Source organism: Anolis carolinensis, chromosome 1, assembly GCF_035594765.1.
Source record: "Anolis carolinensis isolate JA03-04 chromosome 1, rAnoCar3.1.pri, whole genome shotgun sequence".
Classification (NCBI taxonomy): domain Eukaryota; kingdom Metazoa; phylum Chordata; class Lepidosauria; order Squamata; family Dactyloidae; genus Anolis; species Anolis carolinensis.
In genome coordinates this window covers 220608721-220634547 of record NC_085841.1, presented here as the reverse complement: position 1 = coordinate 220634547, position 25827 = coordinate 220608721, and the positions used below count along the sequence as shown (strand labels likewise).

Below are 25827 nucleotides of genomic sequence, written 5' to 3'. Positions count from 1 at the left end.
GGCTCTTCGACTTAGAAATGGAGATGAGCACCAACCCCCAGAGTCAGACACGACTAGACTTAATGTCAAGGGGAAATCTTTACCTTTACTAGTATGAACTAGAGTGTAGTGATTGACTCAGGAAAAATAATTTGGTTGTCATGAAAGACAGAAAATTGTTAAATATTTAATTTATTCTTGTTCTATTTTTAGCTGCTAAGAAATGTTGTATGTGAGATTTTTTGTTTGGCTGCACAAACCAAAATAACTTGGCTGGCATGCAGAATTGTGCACCTTAACTTGGTCTGATTTTCCAATCATTTTGTTTGTTTATTATTTTAATTGTTGCATTTTGTAAGCATCTAATATTGACAAGAGAAAGTGGGTAACTAATTTTAAAAATAAATACATATGCATAGCATACACACAGCACTAGATCCTTAATTACTATACATATTTATAGTAATTAGCACTTTGGCCCAGGTTTCTTCTGATTTTATCTAGATTTTACCTTTTGTCCTTATATGTGAATTTTTATGACTGGTTTTTATTGTTTTTAATCTGTTTTATGGTGTTATTTTATTGTTGTTGACTGGGCTTGGCCCCATGTAAGCCGCCCCGAGTCCCTTTGGGGAGATGGGGCAGGGTATAAGAATAAAATTATTATTTTATTATGACACAGCAAACAAGATAAATATGCTGGATTTCATATCACAAAATCACAAGTCGAACACTTCCCAAGTGTCTAGGACTGTGTGATGTATTTTCGAATTATGCGCGCAGATCCCAGCAGGGTGGCCTTTTGCAGCTGGCAGATTGTAATTTTGTCAATGTCTATTGTTTCCAAATGCTGGCTGAGATCTTTTGGCACGGCACCCAATGTGCCCAGCACCACCGGGACCACCTGCACTGGTTTCTGCCAGAGTCTTTGAAGTTCAATCTTGAGGTCCTGATAGCGGCTGAGTTTTTTCTGTTGTTTTTCGTCAATGCAACTGTCACCTGGGATGGCGACATCAATGATCCAAACTTTTTTCTTTTCCACAACTGTGATGTCTGGTGTGTTGTGTTCCAGAACTTTGTCAGTCTGGATTCGGAAGTCCCACAGTATCTTTGCGTGCTCATTTTCCAATACTTTGGAGGTTTATTATTTATTATTATTAATATTATTAATATTATTATTATTTTACAGTGGAATCATATTCAATTTATGTTCAGTTTGCCTTATTTCAGAATTTACAGTGGCATGTCAGAGAAGTGTAACTATGGTGAAAATGCCCTCGGCAATTATTATAGTCTTAATTCAGGTATTGGAATACACAAGGAAACAGTGGAAACATGCCCATCAGATTACACAGTGCACATAACGGCTGAAAAGTGCACACATTTGAGTTGATCCAGAGGGAAAAAAAGACTGCATCAGTAGCCTTCAGTGTGGAGCAGAAGGATTTCGTTTCTGCTTAGCTTAAAAAGTACAGTTAGCCTTTTGAGGGGCAACATTCCTGCTTACAGAATCTTGCTTTGATAGCAGCTGCTGCTCACATGACACAAAGGCTTGAAACGTGTGCCTGTTCCAGTTGGGATGGGCCAACGGACCACAAGCAAACATGCAGCCATCGGCGACGTGGAGGCCTCGCCTTTAATTGTCGTCCACATCAGCAAACCAAATTGTTTGCTCTTGATATGCTGACAAGGAAGCATGAAGGCATTCCACGTCCAGAAATTGTTTCCACCTGCAGTGAATAGACTGCAAAGTCGGCATAGCTATCTGACAGCCATTTTTTAAAAGTCATCCTAGGATGTTGTCTTCTTTAGTTTTTTAAAAAAATTACATTTTGATTATATAAGTTTAAAGAATGTTGCTTTATTATGGCATAAAGGCAATACTGGTAGATGTCAGTGGTCGGTATTTGCTTTACATTTAGTGATTTACTGTTTGTGTGAAACAACTTCCATTGCAGAGGTACAAGGCAGCTACCATTGTCGGTAAGGAAAAGTATCCATTCCAGGCTTTAGTCCAGACATTTAGGCTGGATCTACACTGCCATGTAATCTGGTTTATCTGATTGAATTGGATTATGAGTCTGTGCTGCCATATAATCCAGTTCAAAGAAGATAGTAGTAGTAGTAATAATAATAATAATAATAATAATAATAATAATAATAATAATAATACAGTAGAGTCTCATTTATCCAAGCTAAACGGGCTGGCAGAAGCTTGGATAAGTGAATATCTTGGATAATAAGGAGAGATTAAGGAAAAGCCTATTAAACATCAAATTAGGTTATGATTTTACAAATTAAGCACCAAAACTTCATGTTATACAACAAATTTGACAGAAAAAGTAGTTCAATACGCAGTAATGTTATGTTGTAATTACTGTATTTACTAATTTAGCACCAAAATATCATGATATATTGAAAACATTGACTACAAAAATGGCTTGTATTATCCAGAGGCCTGGATAAGCAAGGCTTGGATAAGTGAGACTCTACTGTAATGAAAAACTCAGCCGCTATCAGGACCTCAAGATCAAACTTCAGAGACTCTGGCAGAAACCAGTACAGGTTGTCCTGGTGGTGATCGGCACATTGGGTGCCGTGCCAAAAGATCTCAGCCGGCATTTAGAAACAATAGACATTGACAAAATTACGATCTGCCAACTGCAAAAGGCCACCCTGCTGGGATCTGTGCGCATCATCCGAAAATACGTCACATAGTCATAAACACTTGAGAAGTGTTCGACTTGTGATTTTGTGATACGAAATCCAGCATATCTATCTTGTTTGCTGTGTCATACAATGTCGTTGTGTCAATAATAATAATAATAATAATAATAATAATAATAATAATATAATTTTGCATCATGCAAAAATATATCACACAGTCCTGAACACTTGGAAAGTTTTCTACTTAGATTTTGTGATACGAAATCCAGCATATATCTCTTGTTTGCTGTGTCATACTCTGTCTTTGTGTAAATAATAATAATGATACATTTTGTTTATATTTCACTCTTCTCTGGGGGCTCAGAGTGGATTACAGCATTTACATAGGCAAACATTAAATGCCTTTACAGTCAAGTGCAATGAGACATACAAACACAAACAAGGCAAAGGCTTCTCCTTTCATTTCCGGCTTCTCCAGGCAGTGTTCATCTCTGGCTCTGGGGAGGTGCTTTTTCTCCATTTTCAAGCCGAGGAGCCTGGACTGTCACCTCCTGGAAATGTAGCCAGCAAGATTGCTTGGAGCGTCTCTTTGCCTTTTTCTGCCAAAGAGGTACCTATTTATCTACTCACATTTGCATGTTTTCGAACTACTAGGTTGGCAGTAGCTAGCCTGACAAACGGGAGAGCACCCCCTCTCGCAGATTCGAACTGCCAACCTTCCGATCAGTAATTGAGCCGCACAAGGGTTTAATCCAATGTGCCATCTGGATCCAGAAATTGGATTATATGGCAGTGCAGATGGGGCCTGGAGCCTCTGGTGGCTCAGTGTGTTAAAGCACTGAGCTGCTGAACTTGCAGACTGAAAGGTCCCAGGTTCAAACCCGGGGAGCGGAGTGAGCGCCCGCTGTTAGCTCCAGCTTCTGCCAACCTAGCAGTTTGAAAACATGCAAATGTGAGTAGATCAATAGGTACCACTCTGGCAGGAAAGTAACGGCGTTCCATGCAGTCATGCTGGCCACATGACCTTGGAGGTGTCTACGGACAACGCCGGCTAATCAGCTTAGAAATGGAGATGAGCACCAACCCCCAGAGTAAGACACGACTGGACTTAACGTCAGGGGAAACCTTTACCTTTACCTTTAGATAGGGCCTAAAGGAGCTATTTAAAGTGATGGCTCATATCCCTCAAATATGGCCAGCACCTTTGATATTTTCCTTTAAAGCTCAAATTAAAGCCTGGATTAAACTCACAATCTTACTAACATGGAAGACACCATGTTAGATGAATCAGTTGACTTATATGACTGAAGGTGGTTTTCCAAGAGAAATTCAAAATGGTATGGGTCTGTGCATAATAGCTGTTTCATGAAACAAACAGACAATGTGATGGAAGAAGAACACATCTGGAACAGCCATTATTGCTGTTTTAACTAGTAGCTCCATAATTATTCCTATGACAGAGCTATCATTTTCAACAACTGGTCTCAGGTCAAGGGCCTTTTCATGCTTCCAGCAATTTTTGATTAAGTGTTAATAGAACAAATCTGTACACATTTATATGGATAGGATTTGGGGGCGGGGGCTGTGTAGTTTTTAACTTTAATTTTTTAAAATTGTATTTTAATGTTTATGCTTCATGACACAAAGAATGATTTTTAAATATATATATTCATATTTCATGTATTTACTTAGTTTTAAATTTGCATCGAGTCATATTTAACCACTTTGAATCAGGAAAAAGGCAGGGGAGAAGTAAAGTAAGTAAGAAAATAATAAAATGTCCCATCCAAACAGATTGTATTTTCTCCAATAAGATGTATTCTTTCATCAAGGAGCTCTTCAAACAGTGGATGTGGCTGTTAATAAGACATGCCGCATTATCACAGGATGTCTACGCCCCACACCGCTGGAGAAGTTATACTGTTTAGCTGGTATTGCACCACCTGACATCCACTGGGAAGTAGCAGCTAATAATGAAAGGACCAAGGCAGTGACATTCTCTGGCCCATCCCTTGTTCGGATATCATGCCGCAAACCAATGCCTTAAATTAAGAAATGGTTTTCTAAGATTCACAGAAAGACTCGCAGGAACACCTCAGCAAGCGAGAGTCCAAAAGTGGCAGGCTAAAACCTGGAACCTCAAGCCATGGCTGATACCAAATGAGAGACTCCCTCCTGGATACACAGAAGACTGGGTGATTTGAAAGGTGCTGAACAGACTGCGCTCTGGCACAATGAGATGCAGAGACAACCTTAAGAAATGGGGCCACAAAGTGGAGTCCATGACATGCAAGTATGGAGAACAGCAAACCACAGACCACCTATTACAATGCAATCTGAGCCCTGCCACATACACAGTGGAGGCCCTTATAGTAACACCAGAGGCACTCCAAGTGGCCAGTGACTGGTCAAAGGACTTTTAGTATCATGCCAAGTTTTTAACTTTGTTTGTGTTTTTAAATACATTACAACTGTATCCTCTGTTCGCTTCTGACACGATAAATAAAATCAAGGAGCTTTAGACTGCAACTTAAAAGTCCGGATGCAATGCAGAATTATTAAATAAATTATAGGGGCAAAGGAATTTCCTTTAAACCTGGTCAGATTAATGAAGCTTCCAGCTCAGTGCTGTCTGTTCCATTTGACAATGTGATTCTCTGGTGTGTTAGCAAAAGAATTTTTCCCATCTGCTTCTACCTCATCTGTTTTAACAAGAGACACTGGGACTGAATGTAGGACTTTCTTTCGACAAAGCATGTGCACAATATGTGAACTCCTGTCTGTAAGACTAGAATTTCAGCCATTTCTCCAAGCAAAACATCACAGAGCAAGAAAAGGGTTTTATGGAAAGTGGGGAGAGGGTCAACAACCACATAAAACAGTTGAGAGAATTGAGTGGCTCTGTGAGGCGTATTTTGGTATAGGATGGTCTGTCCCTCTCAAGATCCACTTGCAGATATTAGTCCGTAGGGAGTGAAAGTCCCCTTAAGGCACACATCAAATCCATAGTTGAATTGCAAATAGAAGTTGAGAAAAATGCTTTTCCTTTGGCTTTTGTTCATGCAAGGAAGAGCCAGCCTTGACCTAGGCCTTTGCCTCGTCTCTCTTTTCTTCTTACTGCTGTGACATCGAAATGACAAAATCATTGAAATGGGGAAAATTGTTATCACCCCCCTTAGATCTACAGATTTTCTGCTGTTCTGTCTTGATGGAATTTGCTCGTTGCTTTACAGACTGTCAATGAGATTGTCAAGGAGAAGCTTTTATTTTGATAAAATGACAGAAAAATAGTTCTGCAAGGAGTTTCCAGCCAGGCTGCCAAAAATTACTATACTTCAAAACAAATGCACTTCTAGCAAGCATGTAAAAACAGTACATGCCCTCTAGTCACCTACAGACTTTTCAGGATTCAAGTCTAGTCTTTTTATTCATTGGTGCAGCTTTGCTTTGCCTCTTTTGGTTCTTTTGGTGAGTAAAATGAGGCATGGAGTTCCCTGTAGTAAGAAAATCAGATCCTGGGGCCATGCACAAATGAAGCCCTTTTAAAGCCATTCATTCTGTAGAGAATGAATGCTGGTTGGGAAACAACACCGCAGCAGGGGACTGTGGTTTTGTTCTCTGTGCATTCATTAGAATCTCCTTAGAGTCTCTGAAATGATCTAGTTCTTTGTGCCTTCAGGTTGCCTGTTGACTTATGGCAACTTCATACATTTAAGGGGATTTTTAAGGCAAGAAATACTCAGAAGTGGGCAAGGAATACTCACAGGAAACCATGAAAATGAACAAAATCTGGCTACCAGTATTTTTAAAAAATCCCTGAAATGGTCTAGTTCTTTGTGCCTTCAGTTTGCCTGTTGACTTATGGCAACTTCATAAATTTAATGAGATTTTCTTAGGCAAAGAAATACTCAGAAGTGGGCAAGGAATACTCACAACCACCATGTCAGACTACACAGAGAAGTCATTGAAATCCACAAACATGTGGACAATTTCAGCAGAAAGGAGGAAACCATGAAAATGAACAAAATCTAGCTACCAGTATTTTTTTTTAAAAAAATCCCTGAAATGATATAGTTCTTTGTGCCTTCAGTTTGCCTGTTGACTTATGACAACATTACAAATTTAATGGGATTTTCTTTGGGAAGAAATATTCATAAGTAGGCAAGGAATACTCACAACCACTGTGTCAGACTACACAGAGAAGCCATTGAAATCCACAAGCAATCTCAACAGAAAGGAGGAAACAGTGAAAATGAACAAAATCTGGCTGCCAGTATTAAATAAACTCTAAAATCAGGACAGTCAATAAAGAGCAACACTCTGAAAACAAGGGAATTCCAGACATGAAACAATCAGGGCCAGTTAACACCTCCCAACAAAGGATTCCCCCAAGCAGGAATCAGTCAAGCTTCATTTTGTTAGTTTCGGCCCATCTCTCTAGTCTGTCAAACGATCTTGACAGACTAGAGAGATGGGCCGAAACTAACAAAATGAAGTTCAACAGGGACAAATGCAAGATACTTCACTTCGGCAGAAAAAATGGAAATCAAAGATACAGAATGGGGGACGCCTGGCTTGACAGCAGTGTGTGCGAAAAAGATCTTGGAGTCCTCGTGGACAACAAGTTAAACATGAGCCTACAATGTGATGCGGCAGCTAAAAAAGCCAATGGGATTTTGGCCTGCATCAATAGGGGAATAACGTCTAGATCCAGGGAAGTCATGCTCCCCCTCTATTCTGCCTTGGTCAGACCACACCTGGAATACTGTGTCCAGTTTTGGGCACCGCAGATGAAGGGAGATGCTGACAAGCTGGAAAGCGTCCAGAGGAGGGCAACTAAAATGATTAAGGGTCTGGAGAACAAGCCCTATGAGGAGAGGCTTAAAGAGCTGGGCATGTTTAGCCTGCAGAAGAGAAGGCTGAGAGGAGACATGATAGCCATGTACAAATATGTGAGGGGAAGTCATAGGGAGGAGGGAGCAAGCTTGTTTTCTGCTGCCCTGCAGACTAGGACACGGAACAATGGCTTCAAACTACAGGAAAGGAGATTCCACCTGAACATCAGGAAGAACTTCCTCACTGTGAGGGCTGTTCGGCAGTGGAACTCTCTCCCCCGGGCCGTGGTGGAGGCTCCTTCTTTGGAGGCTTTTAAGCAGAGGCTGGATGGCCATCTGTCGGGGGTGCTTTGAATGCGATTTCCTGCTTCTTAGCGGGGGGTTGGACTAGATGGCCCTTGAGGTCTCTTCCAACTCTACTATTCTATGATTCTATGATTCTATGATTTGAAACTTAAAGGCCATTCATTGCTAATCAAGGTGGCCAACTGCAGCATTCACACTTGCTTCAGGCAGACAAGAGTTCTTTCTCCTACCCTGGACCTTCCACGGATATATAAACCCCATTTGCTTTGTTTCCAGCAGACCTTGGAACCTCTGAGGATGCCTGCCATAGATGTGGGGAAACGTCCAGAGAAAATGCTTCTGGAATATGGCCATACAGCCCGGAAAACTCACAGCAACTCAGTGATTGCAGCCATGCAAGCCTTTGACAACATGAAAGCCTTCGACAACCAGTTTTGATGTATGAATCAAACAGTCCCAGAAGCAATATTCTCTATAGCAGGGCTTAAGCATTTTTCACTCACAACCCTTTTCCGCATGAGAAATTTTTACAGGACCCCGGGTATACAGGTATATAAAATAGGTATAAAAAGCAAACATTTACTGAAAATAAATCAGCATTTGCAAGGCTTGTTGAAGCAAACGTATTTTCCTTTTTGTGGAGTTATAATTAAGAATATCATAGTCTGAATCCTGTAGATTAGTCCCAACTAGAATAGACTCTCTGAAAACATAGGCCCCATCTACACTGCCCTATATCCCAGGATCTGTTTCCAGATTATCTGATTTAAACTGGATTATATGAGTCTCCACTGCCATATAATCTGGGATAAGAATATAATCTGGGATCAGATCCTAGGATATAGGAGCAGTTTGGAAGGAGACATAGATTCAATTGGTCTTCTTTAATTGGGATGAACAATGTGATAGAGGTCAGAGGCAACTTAAATAAGTTTGCTGCCCGCACACTACAGCACTTTAGAAAAGAATTAAAATGTGGTTGTTTCAGCAGGTTTTTCACACTGTTTAGACTATTGTCAACCTAGCTGCCATTATAATAGCACCTTACATCGTTTAAAGTAATACTGTTGAGATGCTGTACCATTTTATAGATCTTTTAATTATGACTATGACATTGCTTTTATTAATTTTACATGTCGGTTTTGATCTATTGTGTTCTGAGTGATAGATTGTCATATTATATTGTATATGTTATAGCACTATTGTCTGTCATTGTGTAAACTTCCCCGAGTCCTATGGGAGATGGAGGACAGGTAAAAATAAAGGCTTGTTGTTGTTGTTGTTGTTGTTGTTGTTGTTGTCATATCATCAAGAATTTACTGCATAAGGTTGCTACTCCATATGCTGTAATGGTAGAGCCATCTAAGTTCAAGAACATGACTTCATAACCACATTTTATGACATTGTGAAAAGTGGTGCCAGCATAAGAGTGTTTGCATGGTATAATTTTGGAGGTGTACAGTACACCAATATACTAAATATTGTGAGTCTTACTTGGGGACAAAGGAAGATGAGGTTGAAATCAAAGAATAAATAAAGAGTTTGTTGCAACATTCCCAAATATATTATAACTGTGATGGGCAACTTGCGGCCTTTAAGATGTTCTTAGCCTGCCAATCTCATCACCGTATTGTCGAAGGCTTTCATGGCCAGGATCACAGGGTTGTTGTATGTTTTCCAGGCTGTATGCCATGTTACAGAAGTATTCTCTCCTGACGTTTCGCCCACATCTATGGTTGTGAGGATGCCTGCCGTAGATGTGAGCGAAATGTTAGGAGAGAATACTTCTGGAACATTGCCATACAGCCCAGAAAACATACAACAACCCTGCAATCTCATCACCCTTAGCCAACATAGCCAATGTTGGAGGAGGATAGGAAATGAAACCCCAACCATATCTGAGGGGTCATAATTTGCCCAGTGTATACTACAGTAATCTCAGTGTCATTGAAAAGGTGCATCTCTTGGATAGTGCACTGTTTTGTGGCTACCCTTAAATAGTTACTCACATAGCATATTAATTTATGCAGGCACTCAGGCCCTTTGCATCAAAAATGGATGTGTTCTGGGGAATATCTATACTGCTTTTCAGTGTTCCAATTCTCATAGTTCAGCAGAACTCAATGAAATAGATAACAAAACAAATGATAAAAACAACATTTAACCACAAGAACTGCATGGCATTGTAGAAGTTTTGATTCTGATTTCAAACAATATTTTATAAAGTGTCTTTATGTGTCTTTCCTGGGCTGTATGGCCATGTTCCTGAAGCATTCTCTCCTGACGTTTCGCGAACCTTTATGGTAGGCATTCTCAGAGGTTGTGAGATATAAACCTCTGAGGATGTCTGCCATAGATGTGGGTGAAACATCAGGAGAGAATGCTTCAGGAACATGGCCATACAACCCAGAAAACACACAACAACCCTGTGATTCCGGCCATAAAAGCGTTTGACAATACAGTAGAGTCTCACTTATCCAACACTCACTTATCCAACGTTCTGGATTATCCAACGCATTTTTGTAGTCAATGTTTTCAATGCATTGTGATATTTTGGTGCTAAATTCGTAAATACAGTAATTACTACATAGCATTAATGTGTATTGAACTACTTTTTCTGCCAAATTTGTTGTATAACATTATGTTTTGGTGCTTAATTTGTAAAATCATAAGCTTTTTTGATGTTTAATAGGCTTTTTCTTAATCTCTCCTCATTATCCAACATATTCGCTTATCCAACGTTCTGCCGGCCCGTTGGATAAGTGAGACTCTACTGTATTTTATAAAGCTGCATAAATAATAAGGCATTTAACTGGCATTGGGAAGGCATAAGAGTGGACAATAGCCAAGACTCTCTAGAGCAGTGGTTCTCAACCTAGGGTTCCTAGTCATTTTTGGCCTTCAACTCCCAGAAATCCTAACAGCTGGTAAATTGGGTGGGATTTGTGGGAGTTGTACGCCAAAAACATCTGGGGACCCCAAGTTGAGAACCACTGCCCTAGATAGAAGAGACCAATTTTTGAGGACTATGACTCAGGTGTCCCACCAACACTTCCACCTTCTTTGGCAGGACAACCTGAAGAAGAACATCAGAAGTTGATGGTACTGTGTCTTTTGTATGCTGATTTTATTTATTTATTTTTTTAAAAAAATCAAACACTGCCCATTTGTTAAATAAGTGGTCCAGTTAAGAAAACCTCTCATTCTGTTGCTTTGATTCTTTGCAGTCTTCATCACAGCCATGTTCAACAGGATGTCCTTTTTAAAAACCATTAGCAGGAATAAGTTGACAAGATTTGTTGATTTTAAAGAGATGTTACAGAAAGTTGTCCTCCTTAACCAAACTTTTATTTTCAGTTTGTTTAACTCACGTTTTTGTCTTGTAGTTTTCAATGACTAAGTTCAAATCATAGAGACTACTTTCCTTTATAAGGATTTCTTATTTCTGACTGCAGCCACTAGAGTGCACTAGAAATCCAGCTTTTCTTCCCATCTGGAATAAAATCAGGGAATTAGATGGGAATGATTAAAGTGGCACTGCATTCTCTTCTAAATCCTTTTTTTTTCTTTTTATTACTTCTACTATACATCACAGTTCAAGCCCATTTCATAGTTGGTTTACATTTGTGCTGCAATTTAGTCTTTTCCCTTCTTCACCAGAACTTACCTGGCAGTGGTTATAGTAGCAATGGAGATATGGCATTTCTATGGTATTCTTAGAGCTGCCTTGACAGCAAAGTAGGCTGAAGGAGCCCATCGTTGCAATAGCAGCAATATGACACACCAAAAGTCATAACAGAATCATGCCTCCCTTAGTCCATTGAATAAATTTGTTAACAGTGGTCCATTTTGATGTTTCCCAGGTGGTGCTGTCAAGTGATATTTCAAGAAAGATGGTTATTCAGGCAACCCACAATAATTTATATCATACATTCAGCACCTTGGATAGTTCTCAAGTTTGGGTTTAAACCCTAGAGTGGGTTCACTGCACCACTGAAATGAAAGCCGGCATTTGCCATGGCTTAGAATTTCACCCAAACAGCTTCAGTTCATTATAGTACATTGCTATTTTTTCTTTCTCCCTCTGGAAAAACAATTTGAGGGATTTGGTGTTTCAATACTATGTTGGCCACCCTGACTGTTCTGAGGAGGCAGATGCTGTTTTAAAACCAGAAACTGACTAATAGCATTGCAGGCAGTAGCCTGGATGTTTATTTTTATTTTTATTGCTCACTAGGGGTTGTTCTTTGCCAGAAACAAGACTGTATGAGTAGTAAGAGACTAGAATTCCAGTAATCGGTCTCTTTGTCTTAGAATAATCTTCTCAGTTAAAGAAAATTTAACAGGACAAGTTTTTCCTGTTTGTTTTAAATGATTGAAAACTGTCCTTCTCTAGGTCTGACTATCTTTGAGGAGACTTTGGGAAGGCATCCTTAGATAGGTTCTTCTTTTGTCAATGGACCTTTTTGAGCTTATCTGCAGTGTTTCCTTAGCCTCAGCTGATTAAGACTTTAGAACACTTCATAATTTTTCACAATATTCCTGCACATGGTTTGAATTCTGTGTGCATCTAGATCAGCGGTTCCAACCTTTCATCCTCCAGTTAATTTGGACTTCAACTCCCAGAAATCCCAGCCAGTTTACCAGCTGTAAGGAATTGTGGTAGCTGAAGTCCAAAACACCTGGAGGACCAAAGGTTGGGAACCACTGTTCTAGATGTTGCTGAATTATGTTTCTCATCAGCTCTTGCATATCATAGAATTTGGAGGACCTAGTTGTGGGATTAGGGTTTATTTATTTATTTATTAGTGACATTTATATCCCACCCTTCTCACCCCGAAGGGGACTCAGGGCGGTTTACAAGTATATATACATACTATATATATAAAAGAGCGATGGCATCAGGGCAGCGGACAAAACAACAAAACTATAGGCCCCCCAATCTCGAAATTTGACAACACAAACCATCATTCACGGCTCTAGGTTGATACAACAAAAAGAAAAGAAAAATAAAGTCCTAATTACAGGGAGAGGAATAATAGTTTTTATCCAATTGCTGCCAGTTTGAAGGCTAAGCTCCACCCACTTGGTCTCCTAGCAACCTACTCAGTCCAGGGGACAGGCACAGTTAGGCCTCACTTAGGCCTCTTCCACAGATTATCAGATTTTAACTGGATTATATGGCAGTGTGGACTCAAGGCTCTTCCACACAGCTATATAACCCATTTAGAATCTTATATTATCTGCTTTAAACTGGATTATCTTGACTCCACACTGCCATATAATCCACTTCAGTGTGCATACTAAACATAAAGACAACCATACAACAGACATTCAATACCACCACTACCTCAACAATTTCTCACCAACACCACCAGACAACGCCACAGCAACGCGTGGCCGGGCACAGCTAGTACAATATATTATATTATACGACTATATTGCAATATTATTAGTAATATTGCATGTAATATAAATATACAATTATAATAGTGAATTATAATAATTATTACATTGTATTACATCATAATATTATTATTAATATTACATGTATATACAATATATTATAATATTAGGGTTGCTACGTCTCATGGCGCTAGCTGAAGTCTGAAGGAACTGTTATTCTTCCTATAGTCTAAGCAAGAAGAACAAGTCTTAGGACAAGCTGGAGAAAGACAACATTTGAATTTTCAGTGTGAGATTCCTTTAAGCCTGGGCATCCTATTCCGTTTTGGCACTCAGGCTCCCTGGCTCAGCACAAAGGTGTTTCGCTTTTATGCTACTCTAGTTTAACAGAAAACAATAAAAATCAGGAGCCAGGGAAGGAGATTGAAGAGAAATGTTTGAGACATGTGCCTGGGTTCCTTGTGCCATTTGGAGCAAGGCAGACAGTGGAGTGCCAATGCTTCAATTCTAGAGTGCGGAGGCAGTAAGAACTCTTCAATAGCTAGCAGTTGATCTTCTGCACAGGAAATGGAGAAGCTCTCAACTTGTCATGGTTGCTGCTGTTCAATAATGTCACGTACCAGTATTGCCTATCTGCCATGGACTCATAGGTTGAGATGGAGATACTGCATTGAGCAGTTGGTTGGAACCAAGAGCCCATGACGGCCCCTCCAACTCTATGATTCTGTGGTTCCAAAACAGCTTGTGAAATCTTACAACCATGCTCTTCCAAATGCTTTTTTTATCTGTATTACATTTGGACATTCTTCGAGTGTCCAAATGTAATACAGTAGAGTCTCGCTTATCCAAGGTTCTGTATTATCCAACACAGTTTGCCTTTTAGTAGTCAATGTTTTGCAGTCAATTTTTCAATGAATTGCGAAATTTTGGTGCTAAATTCATAAATAAAGTAATTATTACATAATGTTATCGTGTACTAAACTGCCTTTTCTATCCATTTGTTGTAAAGCATGATGTTTTGGTGCTTAATTTGTAAAATCATAACATAATTTGATGTTTAATAGGCTTTTCCTTAATCCCTCTTTATTATCCAACATTTTCGCTTATCCAATGTTCTGCCGGCCCATTTATGTTGGATAAGTGAGACTCTACTGTAGCTTAATCCTGTGAGTTCCAGACTCCTGTCCCAGTACTTTTAATTACTGTGGTTCTGTTTTTGTATTAATTCTTTTTCACAGGATTCAGAATGAGCTAAGTGGCTGAAACAGTGGATACTATGAGTCAAAGAGCAATGTTGAGGAACTAAAAATCAAAGCTGTATATGTCCCGGGGTACATCTCCCACCCCCAGGTGCTGTGTGTGGTTGTGGGTAGCCAATGCTGAAATGTGATTCAACTGTTTATCTGATTTAGTGGTGCCAATTTGACCTTAAATACTCTCCAGTTCTATCAGTAGAAGACATCACTAATTTTATATTTCACAGCAAGTTACATAAGAAAGTGCCAAGCCTCCAGACTTTCCAGGGCACTTGTAGGCAAATGTCTGTTGTTTCGATTTTCCTTTTATTTCTTCCACTGCAGATGTTCTGATATCCTGGTCCACAATGACCTTCCCACCACAAGCATTATCATGTGTTTTGTGGATGAAGTCTGGTCCACTCTCCTGCGCTCTGTTCACAGTGTCCTCAACCGTTCTCCTCCTCAACTTATTAAAGAGATAATTTTGGTAGATGACTTCAGCACAAAAGGTAGGCTGGTCTTCTTCTTTAAAGTAAGCCTCACAGCAAATATATATTCTCTTTCCGAATTTACTTTTTGAAAATATGAAAGATTCGCAATTACATTGATATGGAAGCCATCAGCCATCCCTGGCTTGTCTGAAGTTGCCATGGTAATTCTATTTGAGAGATACTTGCATCTAAATGATTACATGAACTTGAATTAATTTCTTAATGTTATTAGACAAAAACATGGTGAGCAGTTGGTATGAGTAGAGAGTTGTGTTTGTTTTGAAAATATCTGTTCTTCTAATCTATCAACACTTTACTGAGGCCAATTCACCAGCCAGTAGTTGACCAATAGTTCACACCTATTATTTATTTGTTTGTTTATTTATTTTTATCGCACTTTTCTCCCATGGGTGGTATTCTAAGCAGCATACAATTTACACCTGCATAATGAGGATAGTGTTGCACTGTGAGCACTGAAAATAATTTACAGTTCCTACCTACAGTCATAGCCATGAGAAGAAGACAACCTGTGCCTTCTTTTAAAAATAATTTTCCAGTGGTCTATAAACAGTCAAACATATCAGTTAATTCTCTGACGCCCTCATTAATGGGTTTTGAAGTGGTCAATCTGGTCCATTTACTTCCTTCTCAATTCTGATGCAGAATACCTCAAGGACAAATTAGACAAATACATGGCACAGTTCCCCAAAGTTCGTATCCTTCATCTCAAAGAACGGTATGGGTTAATACGAGCAAGACTGGCGGGCGCAGAGATTGCTAAAGGTAAGCAGATTTGTGTTTCATTGTCAGAGCATAGTTGGTCAGCTATTTGCATCCCATTATTTTTAAAATACTACATGTCGGTAGAATATTTAGGTGAAAATCGGATCATCTAACTTGTATCAGTAAAAAGAAAAATGAAACAAAGACTTTGATGTCGTATGTGTCCTGAAAAGAAGTGTTATGGCTGTCATGCTTGCTTATTTCCAGTGGAGTTGAGAAAAATGCAACCTTCGTTCAATGAGAATACTGATTAATAGTTAACAGTATACCTGAACAGTCCATGGAGCTGGGCAGGTTACACACAGAGTTTACTGTAAGACTGTTGTATCCAAAGAGAATATGTTCTTGATGGATCCATGATTGCCTGAAAACATGGATACAACTGAACACTAAATTGCTTTACCTCCATTCCCAACATACTGTAAGTTGCATTAGAGGACCTAGAGATTGTTAGAGAGGTATCTCTCTTGGAATTTGATAGGTCCTCCAGTGCAACTTTTTGGTAACTTCCTGGGGAAGCATACCATAGAATGACCTGACGGGCATAGTAAATTCCTAGACAGTGGATAAGTAAATCCATAAATATGGATTCCAGAAGTTTTATTGTGCTCCAACTGTACACCCCACAAATCATGTATTCTGAGAGTGAAGGAAAGGGGGTAGTATGCATTCAAATGCATATCATGGAAAAGCACAACCAGGATCCACAACAGTATTACGAACTATAAGATCATACACTTTTCATTGCATTTTTGCACCCTATACATTTGTTGTTGTTGTTGTTGCTTCTAATATAGTACACTAGCCAACACACATTTTGGTACCTCAAATGTTAGACATGGTTCTGGGTACAGTAGAGTCTCACTTATCCAACATAAACGGGCCAGCAGAACGTTGGATAAGCGAATATGCTGGATAATAAGGAGGGATTAAGGCAAAGCCTATTAAACATCAAATTAGGTTATGATTTTACAATCATAAGCACCAAAACATCATGTTATACAACAAATTTGACAGAAAAAGTAGTTCAATATGAAGTAATGCTATGTAGTAAATACTGTATTTACGAATTTAGCACCAAAAATATCACAAAGCATTGAAAACATTGACTACAAAAATGCGTTGGATAATCCAGAACGTTGGATAAGTGAGACTCTACTGTATGATTATTATTTATTGAACTGATATGGTCTATCCAATGCAATTTTCTTAATCAGCACCTCAAATAACTCTAGGAACAGGCCTAAAAAGCAAGACACCAAGAATTTATTTTGTTGGGCTGTGTCTTATAATTCTGTTTATTTTTAAGAATGTATTGAAATTATTTTTAATAATACAGAAAATGAAATGATAATCTATTGTTATTAATAATATTAATATGTTATCAAATTCCTGATAAATTGCCCCAAAGACTTGCTCTCTCAGTACACCAGTGTACTGTATTAATAAATACCTAGTTTTTAATGTAAATTTGCCCATCTTAAAATAGTTGGAAGCAATTCAAATTTGTTATTTCTCTTAAAATATCTTACGAAGCTTAGAGTATCAAGTGCAAAAGAGCATAAACGTTTTCAGAAACTCTGCTGTTCTGGGCACTAGTGACTGCTCACATCCAGTTCAGCTTATCTCTCCTACGTTATTCTAATTCATGCTGATGAAAATTCACTCATCAGTAGATACATTTCCCTTATATTAATAAGAATATCTTATTATTATGTCAGCCGGCTGCAGTGTTTGAAAATCTATATTAATAAGATAAAAACGGTATGACAGTGTTTTCCAACTGAGCTAATTCGTACTGTCACGCATATGATTGAAGAAGCTGACACAATTGAGCTAGTGTTGAGTTTTTTTACTGCATTAATGCAGTTCAGAGTTACATAGGCATTGCTATGATTTGGCATTAATGTGAGAAAGATTATATGACTGTTTTTAAATAGCCTCTGGAATATACTTTTTAGCGATATTTCCTTCACTGCTGTGTGTACGAAGTAGGTTGAAAAGCATGTATAATCTGATTAGTTGATATTTGTTGGCATGAATGTGCTTTGTAGTTCTTCGATGTTTTCTCCATAAAGGCATTTTGGTGAATGGCTTAGGCATTGCCTGTGTGGACTTCCCTTCTTCCAAGTATAACTTTTCCCCTAGATCCCTCCTTACAATAGGATTCTGTTGTAAGGAGGGATCTATACTTAACCTTCTCCATTACAGCCCATCAAATAAGGCTTGTAGGGCCATTTCAACTTGCCAATCTTAATGCAAATAACTTGTTTTATTTTCTCCTTCAGGGGATGTGCTGACATTCTTAGATTCTCATGTGGAATGCAATGTAGGGTGGCTGGAGCCGTTGTTGGAGAGGATCCACTTGAACAGAAAAAAAGTTCCTTGTCCTGTTATTGAAGTGATCAGTGACAAAGACATGAGGTGATTATTTTTCTCTCTTCCATATTTGCCCATGTCCAGGCCAGCTTATTGTAGATAGAAGAGGGGTTCTCCATATGTTCATAGGATATGGCGTTCCAGGTGCTGACTCTACATGTAACCAGCCTTGTCCCATTGGCCTTCCCATATGGAAGAGGAATGTTAGTATAAAGAAGATTGGCATTGAATGTTTGCTGTTGTATGTTGGAATCCGCACTGAGTCCCCTTGGGGGAGATAGGGCGGAATACAAATAAAGTGGTGGTGTTGTTATTAACAATAGAAATGCTTTATTTGATTATTATTATTATTATATTATTATTATTATTATTATTATTATTATTATTATTATTATTATTATTATTATTATTATTATTGTATATACTCGAGTATAAGCCTAGTTTTTCAGCCCTTTTTTTAAGACTGAAAAAGCCCCCCTCGGCTTGTACTCGGGTGAGGGTCCTGGTTGGCTTATATTTGGGTCAGCTTATACTCAAGAATAAATGGTACATTTATTATTTTTCTCTATTATTATTGCTATTATTACATTCATTAATTTTCTCTGTTATTGTTGCTACTATTACATTTATTTTACTCTATTTATATTATTATTATTATTAATACATTTATTATTTCACTCATATTATTATCGCATTTATTATTTTACTCTATTTATTATTACATTTATTATTACTCTATTTATTATTATTTTCCATGTATTTATTATCATTATCATTATTACATGTATTATTTTACTCTATTATTATTAAAAGGATATGTCATAGACAGAACGCCAGCAAGTAAAACAAAACTCAGTTTATTGAAGTTACAGAACTAAAAACGCCCGTAAGGAACAAAGAACAGGGCAAACACTTGACTTCAGTGTGCTAAATAACCAAAAAGCAGCTCAGTTTGAGCTTAAACAGTTCAAAGGGAAAAACCGGATTAAACAGGAGTATAATCCGGATTAAATCAAAGAGCTTACTTCAGCTTGGCAAACAATGCAAACAAAAGAGAATCAACAGGAGTTGGAATGTAAACAAAAGACTGGCGGCAGATTCCTCTCTGCTACTCAGGAACAGCAGGGGAGTAAACCAGGCTTGTTTACTCCTTCCTGCAGCGAACGAGAGCGTGGTTGTAGTCAAGATTCAGGTTTAGGGTAACGGCAGTCAGCAGGGTCCCAATCCGGTCCAGAAGATCAAAAGCCAAGCGTAGTCGTCAAGGAATCCAAAGGTCACACCGATAGCCAGCAGAAGGGTTAATCCGGAATCGTAGTCAGTCAGTCCAGCGTCAATCCAGTGAAAGTAGATATTGCCCATCAAAAAGACGACGGAGGTCCAAGCTATCAAGATTAAACACAAGTTGCACAGAGAAAAACCCCACACAGTTCCTCCCGCCGTCAATGCCCCGTCCTTGGTAAACTTACGTATCCAGTAATGAAACACACCCGTCTTCAGGAAATTCCCCAGCAAGAGCCCAAGCGTCCGTCCAGATTACCTTGCCCAACGCAATTAGACATTGGTCCCAAACCCCATTTTATCACAGTTCAAGCTCATCATCGCTGTCAGCTGCCATCCCAATTCCAGACGCCCCAACATCATCATCCTCATCAGAGCTTAAGCACCTTCGACTACGCCCCACAGCATCCCCAGCTGTGGATCCCGCTCCATCCCTCCAACCAGTCCATGGGTCTGATCCTGCAATCCGCCAATCACCTCCCATCCTTTCACTGCCTGCCTCCCCAACACCCAAATCCTCCTTCACACGAGTCCACTCCATATCATCCTCCTCCGAGCTGGCCACCTCTTCCTCCAAACCCTGAGAAAAACCCTGAAATGAGTCCTCATCTGTCGGCTCTGCAAACAAATCCCGGAGCCGTTTCCTTTCACGCTCCTCGAGAGTGTCTGACTCTCGAGGAGTCTTACGACCCCCTTCTTTCATTACCGGAGCCCGAAGGCTCAACCATAACAGGATACATAAGCACATTTACATTGAAGAAGATGAGAATAATGATTTGATCAGAGTTGGACAGTCTTATCTTAAACTTGAGCTTTATGTAAATATTCAAAAACATTTAACCTACTGATGCCTCAATTAATGAAATTTTATTGGTATCTATTTTTATTTCTGAAATTTACCACCCTTGGCTTATACTGGAGCCAATGTTTTCCCAGGTTTTTTTGTGGTAAAATTAGGTTCCTCGGCTTATGTTCGGGTCGGCTTATACTCGAGTATATACGGTATTATTATTATTATTATTATTATTATTATTATTATTATTATTATTGAGCCCCTGGTGGCGCAGTGGATTAAACTGCTGAGCTGCTGAACTTATTGGCCAAAAGATCGGCAGTTCGAATCCGGGGAGCGGAATAAGCTCCCGTTGTTAGCTCCAGCTTCTGCCAACCTAGCAGTTCGAAAGCATGCAAATGTGAGTAGATCAATAGGGAAGGTAACAGTACTCCATGCAGTCATGCCGGCCACATAACCTTGGAGGTGTCTACGGACAATGCCCGCTCTTTGGCTTAGAAATGGAGATGAGCACAACCCCCTAGAGTCGGACACAACTAGACTTAATGTCAGGGGGAAACCTTTACTATTATTATTATTATTATTATTATTATTATTATTATTATTATTATTAAGTGTGGAAATTTGATAAAGCCAACATCTTGACTACACCAACGCTTTTGCACTTGGTTAAACACACATAGACACTTTCCTCCAAGCTTCTTCCTTAGCATGAGGTGGTGGGGTAGCACACACATCTATGAAAAGTTACATTCTGGCTTGAAGATTCTTACAGAAAGATGACTTTCCCCATGACACATATTGGTTTTCTGTGCTTAGGAATAATGTCCAGAAGGACTTACTTGGAACATCTTTCTGTATCAAATCCTTTTTCTACTTAAACTCCTTCTGAATGTTCACTTGAAAATGCAATTACACTAGAGTCTCACTTATCTAACATAAACGGGCCGGCAGAATGTTGGATAAGCGAATATGTTGGATAATAAGGAGGGATTAAGGAAAAGCCTATTAAACATCAAATTACATTATGATTTTACAAATTAAGCACCAAAACATCATGTTATACAACAAATTTGACAGAAAAAGTAGTTCAATACGCAGTAGTGCTATATTGGTGCTACGAATTTAGCACCAAAATATCACAATGTATTGAAAACATTGACTACAAAAATGCGTTGGATAATCCAGAAGGTTGGATAAGTGAGACTCTACTGTACCATTTAAACATTTCACTGTTACACAATTTTGCAGGGAGATTTTAATTTTTTATTTAATTTTATAAATTATTACCGTGTACTTGCATTCTAATGTACTTGCCAGCCTAGCAATTGGAAAACATGCAAATGTGAGTAGCTCAATAGGTACCGCTCCGGCGGGAAGGTAACGGCACTCCATGCAGTCATGCTGGCAATATGACCTTGGAGGTGTCTACAGACAACGCCGGCTCTTCGGCTTAGAAATGGAGATGAGCACCAACTCCTAGAGTCAGACACGACTAGACTTAGTGTCAAGGGGAAACCTTTACCTTTACTACTTGCATTCTAAAAATATGTCATCCCCTTTATAGTCAAAATGTAGTTTATCTTTTTGAAGCTAATGGCTGCTTTGAATTCATTCCTGTAGTTACATGACTGTGGACAATTTTCAACGAGGAATTTTTAATTGGCCAATGAATTTTGGATGGAAACCAATTCCTCCAGATGTCATTGAGAAAAATAAGATAAAAGAAACTGATGTGATTAGGTAAGTATGCAAAGTAATGTTTTTGTTGAGAGAATCAGCTTCTTACAGACTAAGGATCTGAGGAGGACCTATATATTCTTTAGGATTACAAAACATATATAATATTTATATACCATACCATATACCTAAGTCTTTCTTAGGTCCAAACAGGTATCACATAATAGACAGCAGTGGGAATCTTAATTGAAGATGTTCTTTTCTAGTATGTATCAGTATGAACAGGGGGCTACCATATGGGCAAGGACTCTGATCTTAGGTGTAATTGTAACTTAAGCTCTCTATTTCTCATGGTTTTCGGACTTGGTAAGGCAACTTATGGACATCTTATTCCAGACTTCTCCTATGTAATAAAAAATATGTTTCAAGATTTATAACAGTTAGAGCAGTGGTTCTCAACCCAGGGTGCCCAGATGTTTTAGGCCTACAACTCCCAGAAATCCCAGCCAGTTTACCAGCTATTAGGATTTCTGAGAGTTGGAGGCCAAAAACATCTGGAGATCCAGGTTTAAAAACCACTGAATTAGAGGCTCTGATGTAAGCATGTGAAATATTGAAATATTCATATGTACCTATTTTTCTTAAGAGTTCTGTAATAGCAACATCTCTGTTTATTAGGTGTCCTGTGATGGCAGGTGGCTTATTTTCTATTGATAAGAAATATTTTTATGAACTTGGGACATATGATCCTGGACTTGATGTTTGGGGAGGTGAAAACATGGAGATTTCTTTCAAGGTATGTTGCATCTTATAATAGAATTTTTTTTAAGACCCTAACTTCTCATGTTCTCATTATTTTATTGTATGACACAGCAAACAAGATAGACATGCTGGATTTCGTATCACAAAATCACAAGTCGAACACTTCCCACGGGTCTAGGACTGTGTGATGTATTTTCGGATGATGCGTGCAGATCCCAGTAGGCTGGCCTTTTGCAGTTGGCAGATCGTAATTTTGTCAATTATTATTATTATTATTATTATTATTATTTGAAAACAATAGACATTGACAAAATTACGATCTGCCAACTGCAAAAGGCCACCCTACTGGGATCTGCACGCATCATCCGAAAATACATCACACAGTCCTAGACACTTGGGAAATGTTCAGCTTGTGATTTTGTGAAACGAAATCCAGCATCTATCTTGTTTGCTGTGTCATACAATAATAATAATAATTATTATTATTATTATTATTATTATTACTCTGGTTTCTCTTCAGATAATATAAATCTTTCACCTTAATAATAAATCTTTATTTTTCTCCCGCTTTTCTCCCTCACGGGACCCAAAGTGGCTTACAGCATATTAAAATCACATAAACAACAATCAGAGTACATCAATAACATAAGTATAATAGGATAAACAGATTAAGAAAAACAACTACAGTATACATTCAAGTTTGTGAGGCATCATATCGAGACATATAAGTTCCCTAGCCCAGTCTTGTGGGAGCTCAGCTCTGTCCAGGCCTCCTTGTTATGAGGTCTATGGCAGGCACAATGGACCACAAGAATGTAAGAGATTTTACATTCTCAGGAGGAGAGATGGCAAGCCTAGTTTAATTTTACTTGTCTGGTGCCTACTTTTTGTGCAGAGATTAGATATTTTGTTCATATGAGTGATCTGGGGAGCTCCCGGTGGCGCAGTGGATTAAACTGCTGAGCTGCTGAACTTGCTGACCGAAAGGTCGTTATTTCAAATCTGGGGAGTGGGGTGAGCTCCCACTGTTAGCCCCAGCTTCTGCCAACTAGCAGTTTGAAAACATGCAAATGTGAGTAGATGAATAGGTACCACTCTGGTGGAAAGATAATGGCACTTCATGCAGTCATTCTGGCCACATGACCTTGGAGGTGTCTATGGACAACGCCGGGTCTTTGTCTTAGAAATGGAGATGAGCACCAACCCCAAGAGTCAGACATGACTAGACTGAATGTCAAGGGAAAACCTTCACCTTTACCTATGAGTGATCTGACTACCAATGAGGATGAGTTTCAAAGCAAGCTATGCGTATAAATAGCTTTGATGATTGGAACACCAAATGTCATGCTCTACCTTTGGATTCTGTTGTGTAAATCCCATATTTCAGTTTGGGGGCTTTGTGTATGGATTTATAATCTGGATTGGTTTTCAGCGCCCAGATCTTAATAAATTTCATCCTTGATCTGAAATGTTTTTAAGTCACTTTTGCTGAAAGAGGAATGCACTATCATAATATGCTGAAGCCATCCATAACTGAACAGTGATACGATGATGGTCTAGGTCATCGAGCATCATCCTTCCACTGTTTGATGATGGATAGCTTTGATGTGATAAAGATTACTAGTGAGCTATGATGTGTGTCATTTATTAGTTGAGTAACTACAGAATGATCCATGTGAAGGAACTGGTTGAGAAAAACTTGACAATTAATTCATGTATAATCTTATAGCAAGTCGTATAATCTTTTAGCAAGATTATAATGGTTAATCTCGTATAATGCCTAATCATGCATAATCTTGTGGCAAGTTGTACAGAAAGTTCTCAACTTTGCAGCAAAGCGAAATAGGTGTAGAAAGTTATCTCAAACTTGTGATTTTGTGATACGAAATCCAGCATATCTATCTTATTTGCTGTGTCATAATAAAATAATAATAATTAACAACTTTATTTCTACCCCACCACCATCTCCCAAAAGGGACTTGGGAGGCTTAGAAGCACTCGTAATGTAACAATACATATGTTGCAATAAATACAGATACATCAATATCAAAGGAAAACATAATTTACATCATCAGATTAGCAGCCATCAAAATCCAGTTTCAATGAATTAAATCTGTGATGAATTCCGAAAATGTAATGGCTTTCCATTCTTTTTAGTAGAGATAAATGATAAAAAATAATTAAATCAGAGCAAACAATTCATTTTATCAAAATACAGCAGGCCTTTCACTTACATGTGGTTAGGGGCACAGGACGCACCAATAAAAAAAAATTGCACACCTGAGGATCTTTTATAAAATGTATAAATAACAATAACAAGTGGAGACTGAAAAGTTGAGCAAATGTAAAATGAAAATGGAGAGGCATCTCTAATCCACAAGTTTCTTGCACATCATGGTTTGAGCTGTAAACAGTGCTCATTGCAAACCATGCTCTGACAGTCTTTCTGAATGGATATGGTATTGGATCTGCTTGCATAATTATCATTAGCATATTATATTAAATCCATAATTCATATGTACCCTGTGGTGATTTATATGACAGAATACATTTCCTAATAGTAATATCTGACCTTCTCCCTCTTTTTACCAGGTTTGGATGTGTGGAGGGGAAATTGAAATCATTCCATGTTCCAGGGTGGGTCACATTTTCAGGAGTGACAACCCCTACTCTTTCCCCAAGGACCGCCTCACTACAGTGGAGCGGAATTTGGCCCGTGTTGCAGAGGTTTGGCTTGATGATTACAAGGATCTTTTCTATGGGCATGGTTACCACCTTGTCCAGAAGAACCTGGATGTTGGGGACTTGACTCAACAGAAAGAACTGAGGAAGCGGCTTCAGTGCAAAAGTTTCAAGTGGTATCTGGAGAACGTCTACCCTGATATAGAAGCCCCACTTGTTAAAGCTAGTGGTCTGGTATGTTCATTTTACTAACTTTAACATATTCATGATTTTGACACCCAAATGTGATTTATCTCCTTCCTTTGTAATATAGAATTATTCATAGCAATTTATGCTAAGTCTTGTTATCTGAATGTACGAGGGCTATCCAGAAAGTACGTTTTGGAATTGAAAATGAACAAAGTATAGGAGAAAACATTTACCATATTCAGTTGAAAGCCACACCCAAATACCACATCTCACATAGTCGCCATACAAATTTAGGTACTTACCATAGTGATGAAGGAGCTTTGCAACTCCTTCCCCACTAAATTCTGCCGCTTGTCCTC

General features: G+C 38.7%; 1 protein-coding gene across 1 annotated transcript in view; it reads left to right on the top strand.

Annotated features, from left to right (window-relative positions):
- The window catches only part of galnt5 (polypeptide N-acetylgalactosaminyltransferase 5), a 56849-nt gene that overhangs the window by 5290 nt on the left and 25732 nt on the right, over positions 1 to 25827 (top strand). The window contains exons 2-7 of the mRNA XM_003224607.4: positions 14774 to 14940; positions 15586 to 15705; positions 17994 to 18129; positions 21779 to 21898; positions 22514 to 22631; positions 25190 to 25513. Coding sequence (XP_003224655.1) covers positions 14774 to 14940; positions 15586 to 15705; positions 17994 to 18129; positions 21779 to 21898; positions 22514 to 22631; positions 25190 to 25513 — 985 coding nt within the window. The remainder of the gene's footprint in view (positions 1 to 14773; positions 14941 to 15585; positions 15706 to 17993; positions 18130 to 21778; positions 21899 to 22513; positions 22632 to 25189; positions 25514 to 25827) is intronic.